General features: G+C 36.5%; 1 protein-coding gene across 1 annotated transcript; it reads right to left on the reverse strand.

Annotated features, from left to right (window-relative positions):
- Positions 1–655: 655 nt before the first annotated feature.
- LOC143462351 (exportin-1-like) lies at positions 656–9,366 on the reverse strand. Its single transcript, XM_076960481.1, has 25 exons — positions 9,115–9,366; positions 7,437–7,576; positions 7,239–7,340; positions 7,083–7,155; positions 6,666–6,888; positions 6,389–6,503; positions 6,044–6,218; positions 5,814–5,890; positions 5,572–5,727; positions 5,250–5,444; positions 5,024–5,162; positions 4,851–4,915; positions 4,626–4,743; positions 4,373–4,528; positions 3,857–4,020; positions 3,677–3,778; positions 3,341–3,478; positions 3,050–3,235; positions 2,850–2,972; positions 2,635–2,757; positions 2,427–2,544; positions 2,170–2,304; positions 1,879–2,035; positions 1,672–1,768; positions 656–1,336 (listed from the first exon to the last, which is right to left on the reverse strand). The coding sequence occupies exons 2-25, from the start codon at positions 7,566–7,568 to the stop codon at positions 1,190–1,192; spliced, it is 3,216 nt and encodes a 1,071-aa protein (XP_076816596.1). The 5' UTR covers positions 7,569–7,576; positions 9,115–9,366; the 3' UTR covers positions 656–1,189.
- Positions 9,367–18,387: the final 9,021 nt, after the last annotated feature.

Here is an 18,387-nt window from a genome sequence, read left to right on the forward strand (position 1 = left end):
GAATCATTAAAGTATGGAATGTATGATAAAACTAACGTTCAACGTTTTTATCCTATCACTACGGTTTTTCGAAACGTGAGTTTTACCTTAAAATAACAGGCGCTAGTCATGTCTTGGTTGAGACCTCAAAATGACTCGAACACAGCAACTTTCAGTTTAATCCGCGGTTTACCAAGACAGATTAGGTTGCATGAGTTATATGAAAATTCAGCGCATTAGGGCTTCCATTGTAGCGTTGAATTATACTGAATAATATACCTGATAATGGAAGAATATTTTCAACATAACGATGACAAATCTTAGAAAAAAAACATTTGGAGTTAACACACGAAAACGCAGAGAACCGTTCTTTATGATGCCCCAAGCTTCCATACAGAAGTTCGCTTCTGTTATTTTCAATCTGATATACCAGCAAAACTATGATCTTCTAATACTAGTTGGTCGATTTTGATTAGTGTCTTACAAGTCAGCTGCAGGTAATAAACCAATGACAAACTATTGATACACACACCGACTTCTGCACCATTCCATCGACGATTTTCACAAAATGGGTTGTTTTTTATATACAAGCGAACCTAATCGGTAACATTACTACTGGTGGCAGTCTCGTAAGCTCTAACCTAACGTTAACTAGCCTATGTTGTAGAGGTCGGGAAAGACTTACAGAGGAAGTTTATTTTTAGAAATGCCAGCAGAAATGGCAAAGAAACATATATCTATTCTAAATAAAACAAAAAGAACAATCTCCTCGGGTTGACATTACAACGAACGTACTTAAAGCTGCTTCACAGAAATAGTCAAGATTTCAACAAGACCACAACAACATTAGGAATAACCTGACCGATACAACATTTCAGGCCAGGCTTGTAAAAAAACAGAATATAATTTGAATGCAAACTATCTATTTTACAAAAATTTTTTAAAGAAAAAACTTTCAAAATTGCAGCAGCAACCAGTTTTCAGTTTGTTTTTTTAACTTCAATTTCGTTCAGTCTTGCTGAAGCAGGAATTGATGATTGAAGTAGACAAAGAATAACAGCAGTATCAACAAAGTCCCTCTTTGTATTAACATTGTGACGTATGTCCCACGTCATTCCTCCTTGCCCAGTGCTACCAATGGATGGTGACTTCTTACGCTACCGATGGGCTTGAATCTGGTGGTTCGCAAGATAGACGTTAAGCATCGGCCTCAGTCTTGCATTTCCTCAGCAACATCGTGAGGATTCACGATGCCAGGAACAGCCATCTGTGTCCGTAACTTCTCCTCTTGTGCTTTAATAAGAGCTGCTTCTCTTTCCTCCAGGAAAAGATCAGACGTGTCCTCACCAGCAAACTCCTTAGAGTCGAAAATTAGAACAAAATTATTTAAAACACAACATGAACCACGGAGCACAAAACATATATTTGGAAGCCTTCAGATCTCATAATCTCAATTATCATGGGGAAGTGAACAAGTAAACTCAATGGAAAACAGTACAGGTATTGAAATGAACGCTGATAACAAATAACTTTCTTACAACTACACATATATGAAGGAAAAAAATTCTGGCTGACTGCTGATCAAAGAGATTACTTACTCACACCACAACTCCCTCTTAGGCAAGTTTTTCATCATAAGGCTTTCTTTGGGTAACACATTTATAGTTGAATTAATTATAATTATCAACGTACCTTAATTTGGACCAAGAAGTCCCGTAGATGGTCTTTAAACAAAGCTATATCGTGGTTGAGACTGAAGAGTCCTCGTACAAAGAGTTTGATTTGTGCACTGTGAAACAGAACAAAGTATATATAACGCAATTATACAACAAACTATTTTGAAATTCGGAATAAGCAGAACATTATACTAACTTTGCTAACTTTGCAAAATGTACTTACTCTTGCAGATGAGGAAAAGCAGTTTTAAGCAGATTGGCGACATACTCTTGGACGAATATTAAATTATCAGGTTGTTCTGGGTGCAAGGGCACAGTGATTTTGCCTTGCTCGACCAAGTTGAACATGTAGGCGAGAATTGAGGCATGCATTGTTAGACCTGGAACAACAAATATTGGATAATGTCACTCTGCAGTATGAACAAAAGTCAACAGACAGCCCATGCAGTTTCAAATTGCCTACGGTACTTTGTATGACGCTGAGCAATGTAACAATTTTATTATTAAGCTTTACCTGCCGTATGCGAGGTATCAGTACCAACGCTGAAAACATGTTGCAAGATATCAGTGAAGTACATTTGATAGAAACTCTGCGCCGCACCTTCCACCAATGTGATGTTCTGAAGAAGCTGATAGAGAATGCTCAAACCTGAATATAACAACGGTTCACGTTTACATGAGCTAACAAACGATAACCCGTATATTAATATGCTACCAATGCAATTACTCAGCAAATTCGACTTTCACGCTAAGGCTTGCGCTTTAACATACCGGTGTGCGCTACGTTCCTCATTGTGTGTTTAAAAGCCCATATAATGGAATCCAGGACAAGCTTGAACTGAGGTTGGGGTATGTTTAGCAACGCGGGAAAGCAATGGTTGTTAACAGCCTGTAAAACACACACAAGGTGACACTCATGCAATCCTTGCGTCAAGTCAATGGCGCGTTGTGCATGTTTTTTTATATTATGCGGCCTTACCTGTAACAGCAGAAAAAAGTTGGTTCTGTAGTCTGGAAATTCTTCAAAGTCTTTGTTGATCATCTCCAGAGTGCATTCAAACACTGCATCGAATATTTGCGGAATCTCTTTAGTTATAGCCCCCTGCCAAATATATCTTTGTAACTAAAACTCAAAAAAAGACGTAGCTGCAGATATGACATAATTTTGTGGTCATGTGCGCGATGAAAGCTTACCTCAAGTTTGTTCACTATTGTCGCAATTGTGCTCAAAACCTCCGGTTCGCGAGCTGCAGGCGCGTTTGAACGGTAATCAATGAGAACCGCTTCTAATAACGGTGGCACAAAATTTTCTGCAACCTAAAGAAAACAAATAAAAAAATTACACTTCAACTGAAAAATTAGGCAGCAAAGGACTTAATGTGTGGAATTCTTACCATATCAGGATCGGTCGCTCGACTAACCCAACCAGATATCAACTTGAGAGTTTCTTTTTTTACAGTCCTCATGCTTCGAATCAGAGGCTGCTTCATTACAACTTCGCCATTTTGAGTAATTGCCGCCGATATGTTTTCACTCAAACACTTGTAGACGTTCAACATGTCAAGATATATACGACCGAGCTGGTAAATAAATGTTGATTTATGTGAATAATTTAAGACGCGATAACGATACTGAAACTGTTGACCGGTAGAAATTGCTAACAAATGTTGGTGCAACGTCTATACCTGCTGCACGAAGGGGTGTCCAACTGCCTTTCCAGCACGTACGTTTGTTTTCAAAATGCTGCCTAGTTGTTTGACAGTGGCGGGATCTTTTAACACATCAACATCTTTTGTTGCTTTCTGTATGATGCTATCCCAAACCTACAAATGTTGAAAAACACGTTTTCAAACGAATATTTTTTAATAGTACGTAATATGACTGATACTGTAAAAAATTATATCCGTTTTATCATTCATGCGTTTCACAAGAATACGAGCCATTCTCGGTAAGTACTTTACCTAAGTGGAAGTAAAAGACAGAACGTATAGTATTACGAAAGATCGTTACATTATATCCACCTGATTTGGCAGTAACATATATTTTTCGATAAGGTGTTCCTGCACGACCTGATCAGTTTGTGCACTTATCATAAAACCGACTGCTTCGTAAAAGGTATGAACCTGTGAACAGAAAACAGTTAGTTACAGTAGGCCCCCAAATAAGTAAAACATTGCCAGAAAAACACTGCTGCTGTTTACCTGTTGTGGTTGTAGATCGCATATGATAGTGCTGATGCTGGTTAAGATCTCTTCAATGAAGGGCATCACTTCACCAGGTTGCATTTGAACAAAATGTCTTCGGCATTTCTGCGCAATTTTGATAAACGTGTCGCATGCCATATCTTGCACTCCGTCGTGTGTTTCTGTGAAGTGAATTAATGTTTAACGGACTATGCACAGAAATACTGGAAACAAGTTTGCTTGAAACTCCCTCAGATCTCATAATCTCATGTGTCATTAGGAAAGCAAAATCAACCACTTCCTTGTAAACTGACAAAAAGAAACTTATTTTCAGTTTTACTCAAACTAAACGAGACTAACATGGGTGAAAAAAGACGCTGAAAAAGAGTTAAGGAGTAATACTGTAGTTCGCAAGGAAGTCATTTCAATTTGCTCCACCAACCCTTCCTAGGCAAGTTTAACATCACAGGGAAAAACAAGTGTCAATGATGTATGTCATGACTGATGGAAACATAAGTTCTAGCATATATTTACCATGCATGAATTCAAACAGTTTATTCACAACTGTTTTAAGGAATCTCCAGTGTGCTCGAAGAAATCTTGGATACTGCCCAACCACATACATGATGTTTGAAGCAATAATTGCCTTGTTGTCTTTACCACGCTTTTGCTCACAAAGACCCAGCAAATCTGAAATTAATATATAATTACGTAATACAAAGTTAAGTAACTACTTAATAACACATTGTATCCATGACTGGAGTTGTTAAATAGCATCGTTGCTAACCTCTTATAACAGTGACAAGAAATCTTTTTTCATCCTCTTCATGCATTGCTCCACTGATGGAACCAATAGCCCAGCAAAGCGTATTTAAATTCTTCCAGGACCACTCTGTACCATTGACCTGAAACAATGAACCTTTACAACTTCTGCCTGAGAACGACATCAAATTAAACTTTTTATATATGTTTTAAATTTTTAAGTTCAAGCAGTTTAAATTAAATGGATTACCTGATTATGTAACTTTTCTGTCATTATTCTTTCAGTGTCAACGTAGTCGAGATGGGTAAGATAAACTGTAAAAATGAACAGGAATAAGTAAACAGACATTGAGTTTAAGTTCAAAAATGTAAAAATTTAATGATGTACTGCACTACAGGGTTGATTTTTTAGTAGAAGCTCACCCAAGGTCTCTCTCATGTTCTTGTAGAGATTAATAGAATCGGTGTCCTTCATAAACTCTCTTACAACCTCACCCTGTTCATTTTCAACCACAAGAACTTCTTCAGGTTTGGCCATTCGACTTATCATAACAAGCCGAACCTAATTGAATCACAAATTTATCAGCAATTACACATCGTTCAATAAAGCTGATGTTTACAAAATTTGCTAATATTAATCACCAAATACCTTAGACAAAATTGACAGATAGATTTGTCGCCTTGCTGGTATTATTGTATCCGAATTTGAAATAGGTATGGTAGTACCAGGTGAAAAAGGGTTTTCCCTGTACAGCTCTGCACAAAGAGAGTTCCAGTACTCTAAGCAGATTTTGAAGATTTCTGTTTCATCCACTTCCGATATTTTTACAAGATACTCCAAAGCCTTTAAAATGATACGCATTTGCAAAAAAACTAGCTTAAGGTAACTGATAAAGCTGGAACTATATTGCATTATGTCTTAAGTTCTTAAGTTATTGCAAAGCCATTGACATAAGTTACTACGATCTTACATTTAACAAGTCACTGCGAAATTCGTCTTTCTCTACAAGTTGACCATGTTCTTTGAGATAAGTGCACAAAAACAAGGCAAGATTTTGTATGAAGTTTTGCTCTGTATCGGCGCCATTAGCGTAGGCGTTTCTTATGTTAACAGTCGCAGGAAGCATCTGCACATTAACCATAAAAAAATGTTGAACACCCTAAACATGGTTTTGAAACACTACATTCAAGTTCAGATTCTTAGTTATCTTACCTGACGCAGTTGTTGCATAGTATGAGAGAAAAGCTTCACAAACTGTTCATCATACTTTCCGACTACATTTACCCCAGCTAAAAAATCAATAAATGATTTGTTAGATCCGAATTTCCAAAACTATTACTGGCATTTTGTTGAAAGATTTCCTAATCTAGTACAACCGATTTATAAGTACAGGCTAATATTAAATTGGGTCAATACAAAATTTCTGGCTTAAAATTACTAACCTATTTCAGTGAGACATTTCAAAGTAACATTTCTAAACATTGGTAGGTTTAGAAACTTATAAATGAGCTGAGTAATTAATTCTGTTTCAAATATGTAACCAAGTGGAATCCAATTAAGAAAACATAGGAGTGTACTCAAAGTGGCATTGACCAGGGGGGCATTCTGTGAGTTGTTCTAAAATACAAGCAGTAAGGAATTTTAACTTTGAATTTATACATCTAAAGTTTCAACATATACTACACAGTAGTGTAATATATGAGTAATATATAATAGTACTGTATACATAATAGCGATGATACACAGTTAAATGCTACAACTACAGGTAAAAATGCACATGCACTTACCATGACAAATTGACATAACTGAAAAATGTCTGAAAACTCATTGCACATGCTGTCTTTAAGATGCTTGGCTTTCACTTGAGTCATTTGGTCTTGAGAAAAGTCAAACACTTCTTCACTAAAAATAATGTTTTAAAACGATTAATTGTCAAGAGCTTTATTTCCAAAACCTAACACAGTACTATTGTTTTACAGTAGACAAAAAAAAAACAGCCATTAATTTTAACATCGAAGGACGAAGCATTACACAAAAACTATTGGAAAACAGACTATTACACACCTAAGCAGTTTCAATATAATCATGTTGTTCTGGCATAAAGACTCATTTGTGCGACTGGCTCCAACAATGTCACTGATAAAAGATGGCCAGTTTTTAGGCCAGTCTTGTTTGAGAATTTGCACCAGGATCATGTTCAGCTTGCCCAAATAAGTTTTCTCTTTTTCACTTAAACCAGCATCAGATGACGTTTTAATAATGAGAGCAACAATGTACTTCTTAATCCCTACGAAGAAAAGTACATGATCTGGTAAAAACTAAAAACTTTGGTTTGCAAACATTTCCTTAGCCAACACATGTCAGCTTAGCCAAGAAAAATTAAAAAGTGAAGTGATGCACGAATTATAACGTGTACAAGACTGAGCAAACATCTTAATATGTTATAAACATAAATCGCCAGCACGCCAAATGTGGGCTTACCATCACACTGGTTTCTCGGCAAAACCTTCCATCGCGTTTTGATCACATTCTCCAAGATTTGCAGAGCATAATACTGTAATAAATGTTGTAATGTCAGTAAGTTGAAAGTTTTTACTAGAAAGATGTGACCTGCAAACATACAGCAATACAACTAACTTTTGTTTGCTGATTTTGAGAGTATTCAAGAATGGTATCAACTCTAGTCCATGACTCTGGGTGCTCCTTGAGAGCAGTCAATATACTTTCAGCAACTCGTTGCTGTATACAAAATGGACAACCATGATAAAGGAACATTAGACATATTGACAGTATGTTAACTTTTTATAGGGCTAAGTAAAACAATTACAGCCATACCGATTGTCCTTCGCCGTTATAAAGGCAACCAACTACATTGTCCAACAAAGAAATATCCAGTTTTTGGGAAAAATCCAGCAATTGCTGACCATGCTGCTGAGTCACTGCTAACGACATGGCTACAGGAGGCATTATACTACCTACAAATGTAAAGTATCAAATATGAAAAGGAAGAAATATTTAACAAAAATGTAAATGTTTTATACTCAGTGAAAAGGAAAATGTAATTCATGATCATACTACAAATGTAGAGATTGGAACATGTTGTAAGCTGGACATAAAGAAGCAGGTATGGTAAAAAACCAAAGAAGGCTGTTTTAGATTTCATCAACAAATTAATCGAAAACGACTTCGAATTAGTGCTTTAGAATGAAGAAAATACCGCCTCTTTCCGGTTTTGAGCTGCACGAATACCGGTTCTATCTCAACTAGACTAATCTACACAGGTCAGTTTTTTTCTTTTGCGAGATCTGTGTTTACAACAGACCAACCAAAGCTACTACGCAAATGCGTCGTGCTCTCGCACACACTATAGGTGGTTCACCCGAAAGCGAACTAAGCACGCACACACAATAACGCAATACGAGCACGTGCTAAACTATGGGAAAACTCATTGAAAAATTCCATGACGTCATCGCAAACGCCAGCAAAAACTGCGTTTTATCTCATTCTTTTTTGATGTCGTTGGTATGCGGATCGCATTCCAGTTCCCTTCGATTTCGACAGTGATTTTAAAAATAGTGTAAGTTATGCGAACAGTAGTTCCTTGAATTAAATTTATAGAAAATTGGGTCAACTAATAATATACCGTATATAGTTTTTTCGTCATTGGTGCGGTGGAAACAAAAGAAAAACAATGCAGTTGCTACCGTTTTATGCATGGGAATAATGAACAAAGACTTCAAACGTGCAAGAAAATAATGATAATAACTTGCTGCTAAAACAGCACGACCAAAACTGCGAAAAGTTACAACTGACAGTTTAGAGTGGGTTAAAAAATGAAATCCCTATTTCCATTTGGGTAGGAATTGAACAGAAACCACTGGACTGAACATACTTATATTTGCTGCAAGTGATGGCAACAAAAGAGCCTAACACAAATCAGATTCGATCCCCGTTATTATTTAGCATTTTTGCCTTATATCAAGGTTGTGTAAGCAAAGATAGACAAGTTCAGTGATGAAATAAATTTGCTCTCCCTGTAATACATATTGTAGTCAATGTACGGACTATGGTACTACACGGGGACTTTGAAACAGCTGATAACTTACTGATGGTTATAATTTTTCTTGCGCTGAATGCGTCTAATGAGTCTTTGTTTTATCAAAAAATTATTGCCAATAGGCTAGAAAAGTGTTCAAGCGTGTAAAACGCCAACATTGTACCAAAGGAACTATTTTGTGGGTTTGGTTTACCATGCTAATGTATTATCTTATAGTACAATTCTATTACTGCTACCGGTCCCTTGCGTGTTTTAAGCCTTTGGGCTTTGCCACTTTTTACTGTTCATTAAGTGTTCATGAGCATGTGTTTTAATGTGCTATAACTACAACGGTTAGCATCCTTATTTTCGCTCCGCACATTGTATGGCGAAAAATAAACAATTTAAAAAATAATCATCACTGCTATATAGGAAAACGTTTATGCCCAGCACAAATTGAAAACCCATGGTACTTACCCTGAGCTACAATCCAATTTCTCTCGAGTTACTGAACGGCGCAAGCCTTTTCTCAAAAGCTACAAACTTTAAATTTCCCGCGCCACGAGCGCACAACACTCTATAGTAGTCTAGTAGAAGACCAATGTGAAAATTAGCGACAGGCTAACAGGAATAGTTTTAATTAACTTGCAGTTCCTGAAACAGTCACAACTTTTTAAATATAATCATGGTAAAACAGTAACCGACTTCATTCTATCACAGTACAAAAACATGTTGTGAAACCCGCTTGTGTGTGAGTGAGGTTGATAAACGTACGGTATGGCAGACCGGTTCATACTGGTTTGCTCTTCTCAACCAGACACGCGCCTTCAATGGCTTGGCGGCCTACTTGTAATTGTTACGTCATTGTCACGTGATTTTTCACCATCCAATCCAACCACAATGTTTATCTTCAACCAGCTGATTGCAGTTACAGTATGTTTGTGATTTTCCATGTTAAAACTCTACCATGTGATTAAGTTTTAAAAAATTGTTAAGTCAAGCCAAAGGTCTCTTAACAAAAAATGACTAGGGCATTATGTTGTTTTAAATTAGGCCTATTGTTCGTTTTTTTTTTTTTTAAGTAATCTGACAGTAGTTAACGTCTTCCAAGTTCCTTGAAAATTATTTTTAGACAAGTCGTTTGTAAGATTACTACAGTATATATGTATAAATCAGTCTACATTATTGAAATTGACGAAGACTGACCGCCATATGGAGATATAGAAAATCAATGCATGACTCAAATACTTGCGCAAGCAATACTGTAGAGTGTAGAGACTACCATGATAACATAACCAAACTTTGAACAACAACTTTAGCACGTATTCCTCAGTGGAATACGTGCTCCGCGTAACATACAAAAAAGAAAAACAACCTCCTGTGTAACAGCATTCTTGTCACGTTTTGGCATTTTCCACTTGGCTCTATCAAGTAACTATAAAAAATAACTAGGCTAGTTTTCGAACAATTTAGTTTTGTTCAAAAAATGGTGTGGTCGAGACGGTAATCACAAGCAGCTGCTGAATGGCGTTCACTTGATATTGTCCAACAGCTTGATAAAAAGTATTTTTGTTCGTGATGTTATCCTGAACCAAATGCAGTAAGCTTTTTGTGATATAAGTTACTCTCTGCAGTAGGGATAGCGAATAGCGATCCTTTTAACTAAATGTGTCACATGTAAGACCTTAATCTGGAAAAAAAACAAAAGTGGGTCATAGATTTAATTATATGTTAATAGCGATGAGAAATTTGCTGCTGCATTTTTTTATAATCCTGGGCTGGTAAATAGTAGTAATCAGCAAAATGATTTGCTAACAATGAACAGCATAATAACAACGAAAATGAGCCAAAAACAGTTGCCCATATGTTATTAAATTTGGTGACCTGAATGGTTTCATGGAATAGTTTTTCGGCTGCCACTATTTCAAAATTGTGCGTTGGAAGCTATATATTTCACAGTTGCTTGTTAACCTAGCTTAAATGTTGTTACATAATAACCTAAATCTACCTTCTAATCTAAATTTAACTCCAATAAAACCTTAAATAGCTAAAATAAACTTTTTGCATACCCATTCTCCTAGCCGCCTATCTCAACAGGCTCTGCGTGACCTACATACAGTGAAATAGTCACTTCGTAGTTTTATTAAGTGTTGGTTACAAATGTCATCGTTCGATCGTCATATTAAGATCGTTGATTTAAGAGACTTATTTTCTAAAATTTTCCACTCCAAGTTTCTACCATCTCTTACAAAACGTCTCGCTAAACTAGTTTACGCATTAAAGCCGTTTGCACTTGAAAACATATCTTGTTAGTAATTCATCCACATACCATCGATTTCGTTCTTCTGGAAAGGTAGATTAGTTAATGAAAAAGATGGCAGATTGTTTAGCATTAGATTAATAATACAGTATAATCGATTTATCTTGACATATTCAATACCATGGGTTGGTTTTGCGTAACCAGATTAAACTTCTACAGAACTGGTCACAATGACGTAGTATATGCCCGCGACTGACCGTCCATAATGTCAAGTAGGTTCAAGTAGTTTAGCAGAATAAACTGGAGTGTGTACACACAACTACAGTAGTGATATTTGGTATCGTAGACTAAGAAACGCCCAGTCCTGATTTTGCCTACTGCGCATTCCATATCACAAAATAATACTTGCGCTGTACATAATATGATATTAAATCATAATGCGTTAAGCATTGAGACATTTGTGATGGACTTTTTTGATACTTTATAGGGGGCGAACTGTCGTAGTTGTTTAGTGTTGAAGTGACATACTTGAATAGGCTTATCACACAGCAAGGGAAATCATAATTGCACAAAAAACGTAACATGTTATTCTACGAAATCATACAAAATTAGATTCTGTTTTTGTATGCTTAGCAGATCAGCGATGTCTAACATCGACGTTAAATTTCTGCGATTTTACTGTTAATCAATATAACAGCCTAAAGATACTATCTGTGTTCCCTTTGTTATGAAGTCAGTCAAAGAATCACGGAAAAAAATTAAACCAGGGTTGCAAATTCGAACTGGAACTCTATCATTTTGCCAAACTCGAACTCGAAACGATTCAGTCGAAAAAAATTAAAATATTTCGTAATATAAGATTTGCAATAAAAATCTCATCCATTTTGAAACTTGCATTATAATAAACTTTCAAGATTGATCTGAAAAGCTAATTGACAATTAGGTGAACTTGGACTTGTAAAACCTTTTGTAAAAAACTTTTGAACTCAAATAAAAACCGATCGAGTTTGCAACACTGAATTAATCAGTTTCTCAGCACGTATATATAGGTATAGCCTATGTACAGAATACAGTGCCGCATTCAACAGTATAAGAGTATTGGTGATCATTACTGTCCAATTAACGGTCTGTTTTTGATACATGTTGACGAAAACATATATGCATCAGTTGTAGTTTGATGTAAAGTTATCGTTGCCCCCATCCAAGTGGCTGTCCATCTGCCAAAAGTTTGTCAGTCAGCAACTTTTCCTTCCAAAATTTTCATTCAAGTGAGTTGTTTGATCTTGAAAGATGTCCAAGGTCATTTTTTGTATAAGTGACTGTATAGTGTATATACGCAGCAGAACGCTTTCGGTTCCAATTACCGAATGTACGAAGTGTTATTTTGGCAGTTCGTTAGCCAAACATATTGAAAAAGGTTTTGCTGAAAAATGTCATTTGAACCCGGAGCCAACTGCGTAACAAGTTTGCACAAGTGGAAACCGGAACAAGGCAAATACGTACATCCAACGCAACCCCGAATCAGAGCAGAACCAATAAAATGAATTCTTGTATAAACTTGAACCGTGACACTGTTGTCAATTGCGGTTCGGCAATGGACTGATGGACTATCCGTCAAACTTAAATTTTCAGACAAAGGATTTCTATCGTCAGTAGTTTTCCTGCTATTGCAAAATCCATAACTTGCAGCTGTATTCCAGAAACACCTGGACTGGACAGAAAGGTATTTGCAATCTTGTTTCTGGAAAATGTCTTCGCTCCATTTTAAATCACTTCTCTTTGCTGGTTAAAATCGTTATATTTTATCACCAAACTCATTTTTTTGCAAGAAGAATCATAATAATATGGATAACTGTAAAATGAGCATATACTAATATGTTAAAGTAAGCATACACAATAGCAAGTCAGCATCTACTCGAAGCATAAGATCGGTTTCCAGTAACCGTACTTTGAATGGCGTAGGGCCGTAGGTCATAAGAGGCAATAACTCATTAGGTGGTCAATGGTCATGGAAAAGTCGCTCCACAATGTTTTGCAATTTCTATAGCTGCGGAGGTGAATATGAATTGCACATGTACAAATAGAGAGACGCGGGAAGTAAAAATGGAAGCACTTAAAACAAGAACTATCCAATCCAAACAAGAAGTGACCATATTGAATTAAGAAACCATTTTATAATTTCGCTTTTTAATTTTGTTGTTTGGAATTTACTTTGACAAATTCTTCTTTAAAATTATTGCAGTTTATTCATTTTTTAATTGAAAGTTTTCAGTTTGCTAATTTCCTTGAATGGTTCCGATTATTATATTTTAGTGTTTGCAAAATTCATTTTGTTTAAATCTGTACGTTACTGGAATTTTGTAGCACTCCGAAGACATTAAACAATTTTATGGTCATGTACGGTATGTCGTATAAAGTTATGTGATAAATGATCGTCCGGGATGAATTTAACTCCCACATTGTTATAAGTTTACACCAATTCTGGGCAGGCAGTTTTGAATGCCAAAAAAACTCTTATTCCAAAACCTTTAGTATATGTAAGATAACACTTTAATTTAAAAATCACTACCTGCAGTTTACAGACATAGGCGATTAGTTGTAGCTGATGTTTACTTTCAACGTGAAAATGTCATGGGTGATTGTAAATGTGGGACTACTGTAGCAGAGCTACTATAAAGCATTTGCGTCTTTACGTTACCCGCGTAGCGATAGCGCTGATTTGTGGAGCGCAGAACCATCTAGAGCAGAGGTCGGGAACCTATGGCTCGCGAGCCAGATATGGCTCTTTTGATGACAGCATCTGGCTCGCAGATAAATCTAAGCTGGCATTTCTTAGCACAATTGTTACGAATAAAACTTTTCTGTTATTTGTAGTTTAGTAATTTCTGTACCATGCAGCACCAGAAATCGCATTAACAGTAATTAGCATGTTATTAAAGAGTAAATTCAGACATTTACCGTTGTCTAAAATAGTTGGTTTTGCTTAAAAATGCACACGTTAGTTGCATTAAGTGTTGAAAAATATTATATGGCTCTAACGGAAATAAAAATTAACAATATGTGGCTTTCATGGCTCCTTCGCCAAAAAGGTTCCCGACCCCTGATCTAGAGTCTAGAATCTAGACTCTAGAACTAGACTCTAGACTCTAGATGGTTCTAGAACCATCTAGACTCTAGATGGTTCTGGACTACTACAAAAGCATTTTTATATCGCAATATACGCAATCTTCCTTAACCGCAATTTCAATTACGCTTTATCAACACCAAGCGGTCAACTGTGTTATATTGCAGCAATTGTTCAATGCCCTTCTGTTTTTCATTGCAGTGTTATTGACGGTAAAGTGTAACGCTATTTACTGTACTGCTGTGTTTATTATTATTACAATATGATTATTGGCCTATCATTAGCTTTAAACGTAGATTAAGTTCTGAAACCCTCACGAAATATCATAGAATGAAATAAGAGAAAAAACTCACATAATTACGAAATAACTTTTCTGGCATAAATTAGTAGGTAAAGTATAGTTTTGTTTGCAGTTTTTCGGATCTTGGTCTAATCCTATTCTGATGTGCTAAATTCGGTGTCAATCTTTGAAGGTCAAGTTTTGATGTAAGCGGTGGTGGTCAATAACGAAGTAGTTTTATCTAAGTAGCCTAATTATGTAGATTTCTTCCACTTTGGCTTTAGTAGTTTTGCTCTTGGGCACTTGTACTTTTATTTACGTAGATTTTAGGCCAAAGTAACGTACTTGAGTAGGTTTACAAAATGCTGAAGTAGAAAGTAATCAGTGTTTTAGTTCCAAGATAATTTGCAGTCACATCTGCATAAAGCGTTTATATACAGTTTACAACTTCATTTTCACGTAACAATGCTCCGACGAACGACAAAAGTATGTCTGAAACTATTAGCTTCATAAAATTATGCATTTGCTGCAATTATATTGCTTTTTGCAAGCTCATAGTAATTTGTGCCTTCACAACTTCATACTTTAGATAGATAACTAACTTACCTCTCAAACTACTTCTTACTTGAGTAGTTTAAAATGATCCACTTTCTACTTCATACTTGAGCAGTTTAAAATGATCCACTTTCTACTAGAACTTCATACCTGAACCTGAGTAGTCTTGAACAGCAATACTTCTACTTGTAGTGGAGTAGATTTTTTTGAAACTAACAATACTTCTACTTAAGTGATTACTTTGACCACTATCGTAAGTGACCAATATACAGTATTATGTTTATTATGTTGAATCTATCAGGCTATATATGTTATGTAAACATTATTGTTGTTTTATGTTATTACGAGCTTATTACACTTATATAGCTATTAACTAGGACGGAAATCATAAGACTAAGCTAGATAATCTATGCTTAAGACTTATATCAGTATAAGTCGTAGTCTTCTGATCATGGAATAGTATAATATACTGGGTTCCACGACAATTAACCGTGGGAAATTGACCGCGAACAAACTCACCGGGGACAACTGACCGGGGGACAACTGACCGTGACGTAAATTTACCTAGAACCAACTGACCTTAAATCATATTATCACTTAAATCATATAATTTGAATAAACAACAATGCTAATTTGCGTAAAAAATAAAAATAAAATGCGTAGCGGTTGATTTGTGTCGCCGGCCAATTTGTTGCCGGTCAGTTGACCACGACCAATTGTCGCCGGTGAATTTGTTCACGGTCAATTGACGTGATCCCAATATACTGTAGGCTACTTCCCTAACTGTTAGTTAACACTTACCAGTCAATACAACGCCGTTGCCACAGCGCCAACAGCCAATATGGAGCTCCATGGAGCTATAACTTTGCATTTACCTTTACCAGAGTAAGTAGTGCAGAGGTGGGCAAACTTGTTCAATGAAAGAGTCACTTGTGGAAAACTACAAACACCAGCGAGCCGCATAATCAATTGTGTCAATACAAATACGTTATGCAATGCATGGATAATGAACAATAATGGATATTACTATTCAGCTAGAGCAGGGGTGGCCAACCAGTGGGAGACTAAGAGCCTCACTTCTTACTGTGTTAACCGCAAAGAGCCACATCATACACATTATGATTTATGACGTTTTTTCTTATTACGTAATAATACTGCATCAGATATTGTTTCAATTGCATTATCTTTATTCTGGGTCGAAATCTGATGTAATCAGTCATTGTTTAGCAAATATCAATTGAACATTAGCCAGTAGAGATTACTTTTCTGTATTATTTATCTGCCTAAAATGGGTAAAATGTGCTCTTTTTCGGAGGTTCAATATGAACGAAAGAGCCGCATAATACCGGGCAAAGAGCACATGCGGCTTGCGAGCCGCGGGTTGGCCAGTCCAGAGCTAGAGGACCTACAAAAAACATGTCGGCAAGTCGTAGTTTGCCCACCTTTGAAATATTGCAACTGTAAGTTAGGTTAAGCTTAGGCTAATTAACGCAAAATATTCTTGTAGTGCAGCTAAATAGCATACTTATAAACTAATTCTCTTTCTTATCTTTTACAAAAGACGTTGTATTTATAGGCTATACTTGAGCCACACTTCAGCGTCATGAGGGACTACATTGTTTTTTATATGCAGACATCAAACTTACCACAACGTATGTCATAATTAGCGTTTTTTCGGCAACCTTTTGACAGTAATTGGTTAATAAAACTAACTGGTCTCTTTACTGGAGAGCTTTTCTTCGGTTTAAGATCAGCTTGTATTTGAACTCGCAACTCATTATATTTATTGTTGGTCAAAACTCAAAACCATGAGTTGTAAAACTAACATGAAAAAACTGACAAGACTAACGTATTGTATTTTACAATAACACGTTTATATTTTTCCTTTTCACTAATAATACAGGGGCATAAAAACTTAACGTGACAAAAACCTTGGTCGGTTGTAATAATCCGAGAGGTAGCCTATATCTTTAATAGTTCTGACTCCGAAGTCTGCTGTTAGTATCCTGATTCCTCAATCCTCGCCCATATATGGTATAAAACATAAAATTATCCGTGCGTTATTAGAGAATAATGCGATAATGCCTTGAGACATCACAACATAGAATAATAGAACAGAAAAACGTAGATGCAGCAGATGAAATACTGTATGTTGTTTTTATACAAAACGCGAACTTGGTTAAGAGCGCCCCCAGCGACAAAATAATAACACTTAAGTGACCGCTACACAGTACAGTTAAAGTGATGTTGGTGATACAGATGATGTAGACGATATGTAATAATTGGCTGCTTACCAAAGCAGTTAGAGTGCCAGGATCGTAATAATATCAGCCTTTTTCGATACCCAGGAGCAAGTGAAATACCATTGGGCAATAACGACTATTCCTCTCTTTCTCAGAACTAGAACTCGTGGTGAACAGCCCCCAACTCAGGCAAAATCACACAAAAAAAATAAATAGATATGCATCAAATCGGAAACACTTACTAGATCTCAATGACAGTGATATTTATGCTTAGTACCATAGTTGACCACGAAGCCGGTGTAGCGCCATATATTGATCTCCTTTCTTGTATCTGAATTCCTTGTTTGATAAAGGATTTGATTCAACAGAACACGTGCGCCTGCGCACTTCCGTAAGTTTAGTTTGAAGAGATCCTTTTGACTTGCGTTAGAATACTCTAACACTGTGTCTGTCAGTTGGCTACAGGTTGCAATGAATAGGCTTACAAGTGAAGGCGTTTATTTGAAATTATGAACACGTTTAAACGCAAAACCATTAAATGAGTCGTATCTTGAAAACTCCCCTTCTACAAATTTTGCAAGAGTTCATTTTCACAGAGTCCGACAGAGATTCGTTCAGCGATCTCTGTCTTTCTTTGTCTGTCTAGTCACTGATAAAAGCGCGAGCTTTTGTGGTGTGTAGATGGGGTTTGAAATTTTCGACGTGGTAAACAGCAGGTGTCAGGTGCATGGGGAGTTGAAATAAGATTTTTCCAAAAAACCACATTTATAAATGTCACTTAGTAGGAAAACGCATTGCAAGAAATGGTGCAATGTTATTAGAAAAACCATCCAAGTGGCTGAAAATTGTCCTCCCCTCGGTTATCTTAGGCAGTGGTTCTCAACCTTTTTTGGCTTACGGCACCCTGTAAACATCCAAAATACTTGGCGGCACCCACAGTCAAACCAAAAAGTTTCTGCATTAAATAGAAATAATTTTCGCAACCGTTTTCCTGGACTAGTGATTAGTGCGCAATAACGTGCGGCACCCTTGCGAAACGTAAATGGCACCCCAGTTGAGAACCATAGCATATTAATGTAGAAAACAAAGTGAATGAAGGTATGTAGGTTCTGTGGGTGTTATTCAGTGGCTGAATAGTATGATAGCGTAACTTTTGCAAATGCATGTATGCTGATAAACAAAATATCACTTACAGGTTTTGGCTTACTTGAATGACAGAACAAACAATAAATATATTACGTCACATAGGGTGGTCAGTATTTGGCAGGGGGTCACGATCAGTGCCGGA

The sequence above is a fragment of the Clavelina lepadiformis genome, chromosome 6 (assembly GCF_947623445.1).
Source record: "Clavelina lepadiformis chromosome 6, kaClaLepa1.1, whole genome shotgun sequence".
Taxonomy (NCBI): domain Eukaryota; kingdom Metazoa; phylum Chordata; class Ascidiacea; order Aplousobranchia; family Clavelinidae; genus Clavelina; species Clavelina lepadiformis.

What these genes read in the sequence shown, in the direction of transcription:
- LOC143462351 (XM_076960481.1), bottom strand. Translation starts at nt 7,568, where the DNA reads ATGCCTCCTGTAGCCATGTCGTTAGCAGTGACTCAGCAGCATGGTCAG. An exon ending in CTCAAAATCAGCAAACAAAA is followed by an intron (nt 7,156 to 7,238) that starts GTTAGTTGTATT and finishes CATTTATTACAG; the next exon opens with TATTATGCTCTGCAAATCTT. An exon ending in ATATGTTACTGCCAAATCAG is followed by an intron (nt 3,479 to 3,676) that starts GTGGATATAATG and finishes CAACATTTGTAG; the next exon opens with GTTTGGGATAGCATCATACA.